This window comes from Saccoglossus kowalevskii, chromosome 4 (assembly GCF_978046115.1).
Source record: "Saccoglossus kowalevskii chromosome 4, keSacKowa6.1, whole genome shotgun sequence".
In the NCBI taxonomy this organism is placed as follows: Eukaryota; Metazoa; Hemichordata; class Enteropneusta; family Harrimaniidae; genus Saccoglossus; species Saccoglossus kowalevskii.
In genome coordinates, this window is record NC_140644.1 from 7,854,436 (window position 1) to 7,869,225 (window position 14,790).

The following is a 14,790-nucleotide window of genomic DNA, read 5'->3' on the forward strand; positions in this document are numbered from 1 at the left end:
GACTGGCAGCCATCTTGTTTTTTGAAAATGTTGTATTTTGGACATGCTTTGTCAGTTTTCATTCAAATTTAGTACATAGATCGTACATGTTAGGATACATGTCCCCGACCGTTCGTGAGTTCCTGAGTCTGTCTGTCCGTCCGTGTGTCCATTCGTCCGTGCGTGCGTCAGTCTGTCCAGAGTCGTATTTCAGAATCCTGTGGACCGATTCCTTTCATTCTTTGCATGTGCCTAGTACCTTATGTGGGACATATGCACATGCAGTGGTTCAGCGATTCTATTCAAAATGGCCGACTGGCAGCCATCTTTTTTTGTCAGTTGTCATTCAAACTTGGTACATAGATTATACATGTTAAGATACATATCCATGACGATTTATTTTGCAATTGGAACAAAGATAGTCGACTGGCAGGCATCTTGTTTTTTTTATGCGGTATCTTGGACGTGCTCTGTCAGTTTTCATTCAAATTTGGCACATACATGAACTTTATACATGTTAGGATGTATGTCCATGACAATTTGTTTTAAAATCTGGTCAAGGATGGCCGATTGACAGCCATCTGACTTTTTGGCCTTACTACTATATTTCCACAATTTATGTACCATTTTCATTCGTATTTGGCACATACATCATACATATCAGTGTGTTTCATAACCAGATCAAAGATGGCCGAATAACGACTGTTTTTATTTTTGGCCATATTACTACTACACGGAACACGTGTTTTGATGTAAATAAACAATCTGTTGTATAGGCCACTTGGAACTCAAGTTTCAAGGACACGCTCGCGACAATCCCTCCACTTTAATATGACGAGCACAAAGAGAACGTTCAAAAAATTAACGGGGACTGTGTTATTTTCAATGACTTGTTCACTAATAGAGTAAATACAGTACTGCTAATAACAGCATTGTTATAATAATGGTTTCTATAGGGAATTCAATTGTACTCTGTATTCTGATTGTAATTTGATTCAAATCTAATATCAATAGTCCAATAAACAATGAAGAATCAACTCGGAGGGCAAATTTAAATTGTGATCACATTGAGAGCCAGCTGATATCGCATTTGTCTTGCTAGAAATTATTTAATGTATATTGTTTGTTTCTAGAATGTTGTCTACATCAACACTTTGCTCATCAAACACCAACAAGGAAGTGCTATTCAGAGCGGTTGAGAAGTGTTTAATTGGATCCATGTTTTATTTTGGTTTGAAAACGGCTTCAGTTGAACAAAGTACAAGTCAGCAGAAATCTAACTCACCAGTCAGGTTAGAACAGATCATCCAACAGAATAATTCCAATGATAGGAAGACAATGCCTCTTGTGGCGTATTTAATGAGACGATGCCACATGAAAGACAGTATGACGGTATTCGACTGTATCACTGATATCAAAACTGATATCAAAGCTACTGTGAGTAAAATAAATTCATATGAAGATGAAAATGTTACACAACCAGTGAATGTATCCATGGCAACTAGTGTTTCATCGGTTGAGGATATTGATGAGAAATTCAGTATTGGCATAGCAACTGCAAGTCCTTCTATATCCGATTCTGCGTCTTCTCTTCTGTCATTATGGGATCAAAGTGCTCCAGAGTGCATCATGGGATTGGATTGCAAATTGAGTTTTGAAGCCAGCGATAGAATTGATTTGTTACTCAACAGTATGGGTGAAAGTGGAGACATGGATTATTCCCATAATTCTTTAGGTGATGAAGAAGAAAACTATGGTAACCAATACATAGGACATGAAGCTTTGTTTGGTGGTCATAATATCAGTGCATTTGATAGGACCTTATTAAGTGTTAATAGCGATATAACATATAATGGGGATTCATGTGCAATGAATTATGCGTCATTGTCAAATACACAAGGAGCTCTGACTTCTGGACACAGTGAGCTGTTAAACGAACAAAATACCAGCAGTACTAGTAATAATGTATCATTTGCTGCCCATAATTTAATACCCAACGTTAAAGCAGAACATTTTAATAATGTCAGTGATGGTAATGCTACTGCTGGAGGCGATTCATCCGCCTGGCATAATGATACATGTAGTAGTGATGCTGTTGGCAGTCAGTTGTTACTACAGGGCAGCAACATGTCTCCTTGTGTAGATGGTTTGACTACCAGCCATGCAAATGAAATCGCGGAAGCTCTGACTATAAGCCATGTGAATGCAATCACAGTTGCTGAGAAGAATGACGATTTGTTATTGCAATATTATCACCAAGATAGGAACACAAAAGGTGCTGTCAATACTGTAGATGACGCTCATTGTACAGTCACTATGAACATTGAAAAGTGTAATAATTACTCATTGCCATCAAATGATAAAAAGCAGTGTGTTGAATCTTCTCATCAGTCAGAAGCACAGTTGGAACCAGTGATGGTAAATGAAAAAAATACAGAAAGGGTGAATCGGAATGGTTATCCAGAAACATGTAATGAAAAAATGACACAACACTGCGCCGAGAATACCTCAGAACTTTGTCAAATAAGGCTAACACAACATTGTTCAAAGCAAGGCACTCAAGACCTGAAGACTCCATCATGTGTTCAACAGCTGACTCTTCCACTTCCAACCCAAGTCATCTATAACGAAAACTCGTCAGCTGAAAGTTTGGAGGCGATATCACTGATGTCTGATGAGTATCCTACTAATGTCTCATTTCAAGATGACTTACCCTATTCCGAAGACTTGGATATATTTCTACAAAAGATTGAAAACCAATATGTGAAAGAAAAAACTGAATATTGTGAACAAATAATTACAAAAAACAGAGACCATGTTGATGCCATAGACAATGAAGAGATTAAAATAGAAAAGACAAACTCATTTATTGCAATTGAATCTAAAGATGAAAGTCTTTTGAAAAACTCTTGCGCTATGACTGGAAATGATCTGTCAATGTGTTTTAGAAAAACAGAACACAACTTTGTGATCCAAAACATAAAATCTGAGTATGTTACTAATATGTCCTTTGAAAATGACATGCCATACTCAGAAGATTTTGACTTATTCTTGCAAAATATTGAAAATCAGCATCACAAACAGGAAAGTGAGACATCTAGAGACAATACCACCGTTTCATCATCTGATAGTCTGATAAAGAATAGTGATAACATTGACATTGGAAAAAACTTCAGTGTAAGACAGAATGAAATTTGTTCAAACATTAACGAATCTGAAATCACATCCTTGGCACAAGGTATATACAATGTTAATATTGTAGATGGTGATGAAGATGGTGATGTGTTCCATGACAACGTTACTCATGGAGATAGTTTTCATTGCAATGAGAGTGACTATGAAGATATTGCCAGTTCTTTTCAAAATGAGAGTTGTCAAAACAATTTTTTCATTGGCTGTAACAACAGCCTTGGAAGACTGATCACAAATAAGAACACAAAGATAGAAACGTCTCCAGAGAATAAAATTACAAATATTTGCAGAGACAAATATGAAAATAAAAATGATGACTCTGTAACTATAAGGAGAGGTGTGTTGTCCCATACTCCTCAATGTCAACCACCAGTATCAAAGACGAGACAATCCAGCAGGAGAAAAACAGTTCATTTTGTTGAAGAGTTAAACACAATTCACACGATATGGAACATGGATACTAACTACAGGAACTTAACTGGTCAAAGTTATGATTCTAGTAACAGTTCTGTTGATTTCATCCCGGATTCACAGGGAATAGACGAGATTAATCTGCTCGACAACAATGAAGATTGTCCTTGCTCACCGGATCTATTTTCTCCTGATCTCTTTTCATCCTCCAGTCATTTTTCAATGGACAGCAACAATGCAAGCGAAATAATAAACACTCCAGAATTGTTCTCACAAACATGCAGACCAACATCTTCCACACCAAAAGATGCAGTTGTCATGGCAACCACTCCATCTTCATCCGTATTCAGTACTCCATGTTTATTTTCTGAGAAATTTAGTGATAGTCTTAACAGTATACCAGGTACTTATTGTAATTCTGGTAGTTTCCATATGATGAGTGGACACACGAGACGACATGTACTCAGATCAGCATCAGTTGTATTGACCCCAGATTTGTTTGGTGGCAAATCTTGTAATGGTGGATGCGAGGATGAGATTCTGAGTCAAGATTTGTTTGATGATGTGGCCTCGGGCAATGACAGTTCAGGTTATGATAGTAGCGTGTGCAAAAAACTGTTTACGAAATGAACAAAATTTAATTAAGTCTGAATAAATGCCTTATCATGTGAGTGTGAATTGTAATGCACAGGAGTTTGCAAAGTTAATGTGAAAGATTTGACCTAAAACTACCAATACAATGTGATATGTTAAATCTGACACTAACACAAAATAAAAATATATTGAAAAACTTCATTACTTCTTTTTTTTTTTTGAGGTTTTTGTGATGCTTAAAGCAAAATCACTGAACTAAGATCCCTTGAAAATGTTTTCATCTGATTACTGGTGTTGTATTCAAATTTGTCCCACTATTGCTTGCTAATGTTTCATAAATATTTAACAATCACATATTATTACACACTGGGTCGTAGATGAAAATCCACATTTTTAATAATGAATGCTTTATTTGGCAAGACTTTCATATGAATTACAAATAGCAATACACATAAGAACAAAAACCTGTACATATGGAAAGACGAGTTACAAGTAGCAATAATACACAGTAAAAACCTGTACAGGAAATTGTCACAACAAAATTACATTGCTTCTCATCTACACTAAGAAGTGGTGATTTATCTCGTTTTTCTTTTGTGTACATATTAAAAAGGAGCTATCACTTGATCTATTTTTTTTCTAATAAACTCTGCGCCTGATCACATGTGTTTTGTCTGGATGCCATACTTCTACATTCATGTTTGGTGGTGGAGTTACTGTCACTGCCGTGATATTTCAAACAGCAATATTGCCAGCTAAGTTGCTGATTCTACTATGCACGTCTTAAGATCATTTCACATTTAGAACAATTTGGGTTAAACCAACCACAACAGCAGGATTTGGAAGATTACAATTACTTTTCAGTTTATTTCATGCAACCATATAAATTTCTCTGATAAATGGCAAATTATCTAAACAAATGAGGTAGTCAACAGTCTGAAATGCTAGGACATAGTCACTGGTGTGTGGCATAGAGCTGGTGAATATGTACATTCAGCCAAACGACATACCCTCGAAAAAATGACTTGACTTAACCAGATCTAATCAAGCAACAATCAATGTTACTGTTTAGAACAATACAGTAGGTGACAGTAAAGTTCAACAAATACTGTGAAATACAGATAATCACAGTATATCCAATTCCATGTTTGTGTACATCCATCTAGAAAATGACTTAAAACAATTCATATGACTGGATAATGATTACATTGCATGAAAATCAAATGTACTTTCATTGTTCAGAGTGGTATATATATATATATTAACTAAGTTACAATTAATTTATGTTTCCAGTAAATCAATTTCTGAGCATGTTTTATTCATCTGATGTTCCTTAAAAATACAAACCACACTTGAAAAGAAGTGTGTTGGTTGACAACTTAATATCACAGCAAACTTGACAAGGTGTACAAAGGTTGGCACATAAGAATCTATAATTACAGTTCAGTACACTGAAAATAAGAATTATTAATTTGTTTCATGTATTTATTTTAAATGCTCTAAATTTAACACACGTCAACATTTAAGACCAATCAATCTACAGTTGACACAAATTTGATAGCATTGCACCTAAATTTATTGAATTACCAATAACCAAACACCTATTACCATGAAATATACAAAACTGGGAGGGAACACCCAAAGCCATGCATGGACAATTTGGATGAAGGTGAAAGTAACGATATGTACCCTTAACTGAAATGCACATGGTAAAGATTGACAAACAATCCATAATATGAATTACCGTTGACAGTGGACCTAAACAAAATCAAAAATCTAGTTTTGTAGAAAAAATTGCACATGTATATTTTGATTGCACATTACTTAGAAAAGCATAACCATAGCAACACTCAATGGTTCTACATCTCATTAAATTAATATCAACTGATAAAGTATTTAATTAGTGGCTGTAAATGATGTTACAGGTAAATTAGATAATACAGGCTGCTAAAATATGATATTACATATAGAAAAAAACAACTGAATCTCAAATATGCTGAAATAAAAAATTGGTTTTACAAGTATATTTTATGTACTATAACTTCTGTTTTTTTAAAAAAAATGAGAACAAATAATCTGCTCCATAGGTAAGGAGTAAATATGAGCTCAGCCTCATTAATACTGGAGATATAGTTCTGATATTCAATTCATATTTCTGTTACATATTTGCTCTATTAGAAGTGCATTGTGCTCACTTCTGTATCTTTGGTGCACTTATATTAAAGCCATTTGTATACTTGAGTCACAAGTAAGGATTATTTTTGATGATAAATTGTTGATTTAAATGATTAAAGACAACAGCAGGAAGCCAAAAAACATAAACTGTCAATTAATCCAGATATTAACATATCTAAGGATTCTTTAATTATCGGTAGGTGGGATAAAATGTTGGGTGGGCAACCCACCCACTGAAAACACGTTTTGTGTTAAACTTACAATAATATGCAAATTAGCTAATAAATATGCGTAAACTAACCATTACAAATTCAGATGACTTTGTACCAAATTTCATCTGTGTTTGTACACAGCCATTTGCAATGTCAGTGTAACAATACAAGATCAACAACCATCTATACATGGATTTTCATGTTGCCTTTAAAAAGACACTTAAATCACTGCAATACGTATAGTAGAATAACATGGAGGGATTATTTGTGTTAAGTACAATTAATTATATAAGTAAATCTCTCACATAATGTTTCAACAATGGCAATGTACACATAGAACATTGATAGTAATAAATTTATCAAGGTATCCGAATACATCAGTATAAATGACCCTAGAATGTTTAGACATGTATGCTAATCAAATTCATGAACACATACGAATACTGTAGAATACTTTATTTTTGCTTGGAATTAATTTTCGCTATTTTCGCTGAAGGGATGATTCCGTGAAAATAAAATCCAGCGAATATACTTTTTTTCCTATATTCCACATTAAACTCATGAAAAATCAGTGAAAATAAATTCCAAGCAAAACGCCCAAAAAGCCTTTTCAGCGAAAATTAATTCCAGCGAAAATAAAGTATTCCACAGTATGTGTAATAAAGACACTCAATGATTCCCCACCCTGACTTACACTCCAATACAATTAAACAGTTTTGACCCACGAGATAAGTTGATTTTCATTCAAACATAAAAGTTATATTTACTATATAGGGCTTGCTGGGTTTAATATGTGCTTATTAATTTTAAACCCAGTTAATATTTTTTCTTTGTTGTACTGCCATCATGTATTTTGGTTAAATAGTTTTAAGCCTTTGTTGCTAAAAATGAGTCAACACATGTTTGAAATCCATAATCTTGCTGTACCTCAAGTAAAGGAAAAAACTGTAAGCTCGAAGAAAGTCCAATGAGGATGTCAGTTTTTTAAAAAAAGTTTACAAATTAACTGTGATAATTTAGCAATATCACATTCCATTTCTGGCTTTATCTAAACACAACAAAACTTTAAAAAATACAATATTACAGAATAAAATATAGTTGTAAAAATATAAGCATTGGTTTCAATAAAAAATAATGCACAGTAGAGCAATTGTTAATATTAAATATTTATAGTTTAAATATTTAAAATAAAATGTAAATAACCGGACAAAGTACATCACGTACAACCTTGGAAGCAATACATTAACACTGTTTAATTACTTCAGAAAAACTACTGAGAAAGTCATTTCTATATAACAGCTAATTACTTGCTAATTAAGGAGTGGGTCACTTTTTAGGGGGGCACAATGTAAAATTTCCAACTACAACCATTTTCTTTCAAACTACTTACTTATCACCATGTCCCCTGAAAGATAAATGGTGCATCCCTTAAAACATTAATTGCCTGACCAGACTATTAAAAACAAGACATCACATCAACACAGATATACACACTGTGTGTCATGCATGATTAAAATACAGCTCATTATTATGCGTGAATCTGTTCCAAGTACACACTTTGTCCCAAATCACTTGTGAAGACTATTCACTGGAACAGTGATGATGCATTGGACGTACTTATCAAACAAAGCTACTGATTATGAACGAAAATATGAATTTTGATATAAAAAAAAAAAAAAAAACATTTAAAAAATGTAAATAACACTGTATGTAGCAAGGCATTAATGCATAACTACAGACATTAAAATATTAGCAAACAGGATGTTTCTAAATCAGGACCTATAAGGTCACACATACCAGTATTAAGTGTAATGTTAGACTCTGTAACTTTATTTTATTTCAAGATACTTTAATTTTGAAATTCAAAAGAAGAAAAACAAATTTTTGTTCCACCAAAAGTACCAGGATGTGTGGCCTTTTGCAGGTCATACTTACATGTATTGTGAAATACAACTGCAATGTACTTATCAACAACGTTAAACCACAGTCCTGCTATGATATCGGACAGTATGGTTAAACTAAAGTATACCAGTCTACCATCTACAGCAGTTGTATGTTGCTGATACGGTATGGTTTTGAGAACAAATTGCGATCTCATCTTTGGAGTCTTCGACTTCATGCACCTGAACACGTTTCGTTAATTCTTCAGCGATGTCCAAAAACAGTTTGTCCACATTATCTGCTTCTTTTGCTGACGTTTCTAAAAATCGCATTTCGTGTGTGCTTGCAAAATTGGTGCCATTATCTAAACTAACTTCTCTGTCTTCAATTAAATCAGTCTTATTACCTGTAAACATATCAAGAGTATATCAATATAACCATTTTTAATGGATCACAGTAAATCATTCAAAATTTGTTGTGTGATGATTCACATACATGCAAGCCATTCAGAAAGAATGTATTTTCAAGAAAGCGTATACAAACTAATCCAAAAAGTGGCCATTATGGAACATTTTTCATAGGATTTCATGTTAAACACTATTCCATAGATAACTTATACTAATATTCAAAATTCTCCAATTTTTCGTAACAGCCATATAACTACCCCAGTATGATAAAATGTTTCTGCCATAGGAACCAATTGTAAACTTGGATCAATTTTTGTGGTTGTTTTGTGGGAAACTTAGTTCGGTGACCATATGTTTCTTGCTGGATTTTGAGGATTTCTGATTGTTTTTTTAAAGGTAGCAAACTACCTTATATGTTTCAACGGTATGTTCAGATCTTATCAATGATATAGATAAGTTTAATAGTACATAAGTTTTGGAGTCATCCCAGTCATAAGATATAAATATATACCAAGTATCAAACCAATCACAGATGTTTTTGAGGAGAAATCGAAAAACATTTTTGCTCTAAAATTACAAAAATATTCATTAAAAAATCATCAAACTGAAAATTGATAGAAGCATAAATATAACGATCTCCACAAAAATATAGAAATTGGGTGCATTTTTCAATGGCAAGGCTTCAATCATTTCACTATGTTATAACAGAGTCATGTGAAACTTGAAAAGTGAAGTAACTTAGGTTAAATTTATTTAATTAAATTGAAAATTAAAGCTTAAATAGGTGGATTTATAGTATATCAACCAAAACTGTAAACCTTATGCCAAGACGCATATTTCTTAAAAGTGTAATTTAATATTACTAGTTACTTAAAAATTCCCGGAAACCAGACAGGAAACTGCCAGTATAATGAAGATCACTTTCCTGAATTGACTGCACTGAAATGAAGCTTCACTTCTACCGGTACATTCAATTTAATGGCTTCACTTCTCATATTAAACAATTAAACACTTTATAGAAAAACAAAATCATTACACATTTTGTTAAACCTTTTTTAGCTGCCTGGCAAAATATATTATAAACGAAAAAGTGGAACAATTATCAATTTATCTGTTTGCAAATAATAAAACATTTCAATGATATGACTACAGATCTAAAACAGAACAGATGTTTCTTCCTGGGAACTCATTTAACATATTTTCTCATCATCAGATCTGTGTAGTATAGCATTAGCTAGTGAGTCATCAGGTCAAAGTTCAAGGATTTAAGTTACAGATGGTAAAGATGAATCCAAAAATACAAGATTTTATGTCAGACAACATCTATGCAAATTTGATTTGGAAAAGTTGCATTTCTGACATTTTTTTTTAAATCTGAGTAGTTCTGAACCCATTCTACATAACAATACTTTTAGATTACTTCAGATTTTGACTGAATTAAAAATGACAAAAATTTAACTGCTGACAATGTGTGGTAGACTAAGGGAGATCGAAAATCATGTTTTATTTACTAGTATTGTAAATAATTCAGTTTCTTTTCTTATATAACTTTTGTAAAAGGTATTCCTCTCTTTTCTTCATCCTTGATGGGGAAAATGATATTAAAACTGTCAAACAATGCTATTGTTATGCAAAATAGTTACATATTACTCACCTACTAAGACTGTTATGGCTTTATTACTAGCATATTGTTCAATTTCTTTGATCCAATCAGGTAGACACCTGAAACTTTCAAACGATGTCACATCGTACACCACCACTAATGCGTCAGCACTACGATAATAACTTTGAGTAATTGAACGGAATCTTTCCTGGCCAGCAGTATCCCATATCTGCAACTGAATTGAAAGCGTTTATTTTCTAAAATGATCCATGGCTAAGTTATCAACCTCAAAGGCCTGTTTGTATCTATACCGTGAGGAGATTCATTCATTTGTAACACAGGCTAAAATAGGGAAGATTAAAATCAGTGTATATTAACTATATTTTTACAGTACTAGAGATCTATATTGTGGTAAGATGCCATTAGGTGCACACTTCAATAATGGAGAAATTAGTAACGGTACATTATACTACACTACTGTACAGATTTGAGATGAATGGCCCATCTGGAATCCTAAGGGTTGGGATTATGGACAATATGCATGGATTACTGACAATGTGGAATATTTTATTTCATTTCCTCTGAATAACCTTTTTTCATGGCTTCCTCATTTTTTATGAGTGCAAATTTGATATTCAAAACTCTTCCTGAACCTCCCAAAAGTTTCAAATATATTGTACCAGTTGATACCACCACACCACTAATTTTCATAGACTGCATTACAAAAATATTTATACTTATGTATGATGTAAATTTTAATTAAATCTAACTCACTTTAACTTTGTCATCTCCGATTTGAACCGTTTTTATCATGAAGTCAACCCCAATGGTAGCACCTTGCCCAGGAGGAAATAAACCCTGAAAAAAAAAAAAAAATAAGACAAACGTGGAAGTTGTTTTGTTTGGTATTTAATACCAATATGTGCTTAACACATTTGATGACAGTAAATTTTGATGAAGTAAAGATTGTTCAGTCCACACCGCTCATGCATAGTACAAGATCTTGTCAAAAAATTATCTATTAAAATTTTAGTTAGCAGAAAAAATTCAATTGTTCAGTGCAATCTACCAATTATTTTTTTTAGATTGACCCAAAAAAAATCACTATTATTTCACTTTAATTGTTTTTATAATTACACAAAATTGATTTTTAATGTAATGTACTTTGTTATGTTGCCAAAACTTTGGTCATGAGTGTCACTCAACTTCAGTTACAAATGTCTTGTCTGCAACACTACAAAACAATGCAACCACAAAAAAAAAAATCTTCTGCTATACGTATATTATATACGTATAGCGGAAGATTTTTTTTTTTAAAGTTGGTATTTATTAAATTTCAGCCCCCAAGTGACTGTGAATGCAACCAACCAATAATTAATTTATACTCTTAGCTCAAAAACAGTAAGTAAATAAACAGTCCTTGACCTACACACTTATAATTCTACAAACAATTGACAGATATAACTGCAATGAACCCTGCTTGGAAATATTTTGTGTACAGTGAACAGTGAAGACAAATTTCAACAAATGTTATGTTAGTATAAGACAGACATGAAGGAACTACTGCTTGCTTCACTGCTTTAGATGATCTCCATCAAAACGGAGGGTTTTTCAGAAAACTAAATATTTGCAAGTATGGCGTGCATCTACACATAGTTAATGTATCAACTGACCTGTGTGAATCTACGTACAAGACAAGTTTTGCCTACACCAGCATTACCAATCAACACTACTTTAAATAAATATTTATAATCTTCCATAGTTGAGATATCTAGAAAAAATATTATTAATATTTTAATACATCATTTTTGTAATATTATTATAAAACATTAAAAAAATGTAAAATTAACACTTACAGACTGTAAAGATGCTGCTCCGATTATAAATCGATTATTTTCACTTGGATCCAGATATATTCACTGTCATGTGGTGGGCCTTTCCGTGACGCCTCGAGTTTTTATACAGCCTTGGTGAGATTTCCAAGGCTGAGTCACGGCCCTACTTATGCAGGTGATCCCCGTCTACACGTGGTGAAGAACAACGTGGTCTGTTGTTGTTTACTAGACAATATAAAAAGTGCTGGCAAAAGTCAACATTTAAAACGGAAGTAATGAACATCTGACGATGACATCATTATGCATCCGGGTATGCTACACCGGAAGTTAGATTTTTATTATAGAAATTATTTTCTGTTGCTCATTTAGTCATTAGTATATAAATACTAATATATTGTCATGTAAAATATTTTCTTTTGATAAAATTTTGACGTTTTGATTGATAGAATGGAACAAATGTGTATTTCATGTTTGATTTTACTACGGAAAATTTGATTGGCTCTTCATACTCTCCCAATCACTGCTCCCAATCGTAAAAAAAAGAAAAATACGCGTTTGAGTTGTATGTGTTGCAAAGAACATTTGCCGGTGTCCATTATTCCGTTTTTTTTTTATGTAGAAAATAAATTTCTTCTTCGGAAATTAGTGAGAAATAGAATAATTTTCTTATTTGGCAGCGATTGTGGACCAATCAACATGCGTCTTACAATATTACATTTTTATGACGTCACCGTGAGTTCGAGAAATCGCGAGAGACTATTTTTAGGACGACATCTTATTGCGAAGTTAAATTTTATGATATCGTCATGGATTTTCCCAATTTTCTTTAATATTTATCTTCCCCTGCTTATTTCAATTCGTCGACCGGTCCAAAAAGTCCTCGTCTGGTGAACAAACCAGCAAGATGGCGGATGAGATTGCTTTTTGTGAAGATTTCCAGTCGTCGTTGTCTGATCTGACCGTCAACAGCAAGCCGTTGATCAACATGCTGACGATGCTGGCCGAAGAAAATGTTGCATATGCTCCACAAGTGGCAAGGCTAATCGAAGCAAGATTAAACAAGGTTTTTATCATTAATTGAGATTGTATCATGAATGATACTATTTCAGTATTTATCAGTAAATTCAGACTGCTAGTTCCGATTTTGGTATAAACTAGTGAACCAATTCAAAGGAGGGCTTTAGTCAGTGCCCCAACCATGATTCGAATAATCGAGTAATTTAGTGGTTCGAGAAAAAACACAGTTTTTCTGGGAAATAACCACATCCATTATTACCTGGTTGCCATACGTTAACGTTTCACTTTGATATTATGGTTGTCAACATAAACAGAACTAACAGTAGGAGAAAATATTTCTAAATTCTGTGTAAATTATGCATGCCTTGCATATTTTATTGTTCGTTGAGTATTTTTCCTGATTTGGTCAGTCTTTTGTAAAACATTCCAGGAAGCAGTTTCTATGCGTGTTTCTTGTTTTTCACATTAATGTTTTGGCTTTTTCAAGAGTCTTTTTTTTTCTGAACATCTAATTAGTAATCTAATCTTGTTTGCCCTCGTGTACATTTATAAATCCCTCCTTTTGAATGGTTTCAGTGGTTATAACAGGTGCTACAGCTTAGTCAACTGGAATAATGCAGATATTTGGAAGAAATCATTAGTACTGATGGATATTCCTGAAGAAATTTTGAAGCATATTGCTCTCTATATCATTGTCTACATACATGTTTAAATGCCATATGTTAACAGTGTTATCCTCACAGAACAAATTTACTACTTGTACATTTGTTCAACAAAAGCTACATGTCTGCCATCACAAACTCAATTTTTTGTTTTTCATTAAATTTTCTGGAGATGTAATGCTGTTAACTTGTGTCATCCTGTTCTTAATTTGTGTATTTTCTACTTTTATACAAGTGTGGGAGGGAGGGAGGGGTTATTGGGAATGAATCGTATAATAAAGCACCCAACATACCAGTATGTCTGAGTGTTTCTTGTGATAAACTCAACTTCTGTATGCCATGTTTGTGATTACCATTTCCCAGTCGGCCTTGGTCCATTTTATACAAACCAAACCAATTTTCTTGGCTCCCTGTTAACCAGTTTTTATTTCGCATATTGGAGTTTAAAAAAAATATGGAATAATATTCAGAAAAACTTGCAGGGAGCTTGGAAAAATTGTTGCTCATTCAGTGAGTTGCCCCAGCCCCCTATTGCTACTCTGGTTCCTGAAGCTATGACACAGTTACACCAGAGAGACGTTCCTGGCATTACCAAGAAGTAACAGCAGCAGTAAGCAGCCATCCAACACATCTACGAGTACAACTGTAGCCCCTTGTTAAGACAGTGTATAACTGTGCCCTCCCTTCTATTGCTGAAAATTGATAACATTGAGGACTGGCATAGTTAATATTTTTTGGGACATGAATCATTCATGCAAGTATGTTTGATCACTCTTCAAAATTAAGTTGAACATTGAAAACAAGTCTTGAAATGTTATCTAA

General features: G+C 33.4%; 2 protein-coding genes across 2 annotated transcripts in view; one reads left to right on the top strand and one right to left on the bottom strand.

Moving 5' to 3' along the window:
• Window positions 1-4,566: 4,566 nt before the first annotated feature.
• LOC100366992 (ras-related protein Rab-30-like) lies at window positions 4,567-12,537 on the bottom strand. Its single transcript, XM_078014377.2, has 5 exons — window positions 12,311-12,537; window positions 12,128-12,225; window positions 11,229-11,312; window positions 10,506-10,689; window positions 4,567-8,850 (listed from the first exon to the last, which is right to left on the bottom strand). Exons 2-5 carry the CDS (start codon window positions 12,212-12,214, stop codon window positions 8,597-8,599), a joined length of 609 nt encoding a protein of 202 aa, XP_077870503.1. The 5' UTR covers window positions 12,215-12,225; window positions 12,311-12,537; the 3' UTR covers window positions 4,567-8,596.
• Window positions 12,538-13,048: 511 nt separating this feature from the next.
• The window catches only part of LOC100367147 (uncharacterized), a 31,724-nt gene continuing 29,982 nt past the window's right edge, over window positions 13,049-14,790 (top strand). The window contains exon 1 of the mRNA XM_006823970.3: window positions 13,049-13,352. Coding sequence (XP_006824033.2) covers window positions 13,194-13,352 — 159 coding nt within the window. The 5' untranslated portion in view covers window positions 13,049-13,193. The remainder of the gene's footprint in view (window positions 13,353-14,790) is intronic.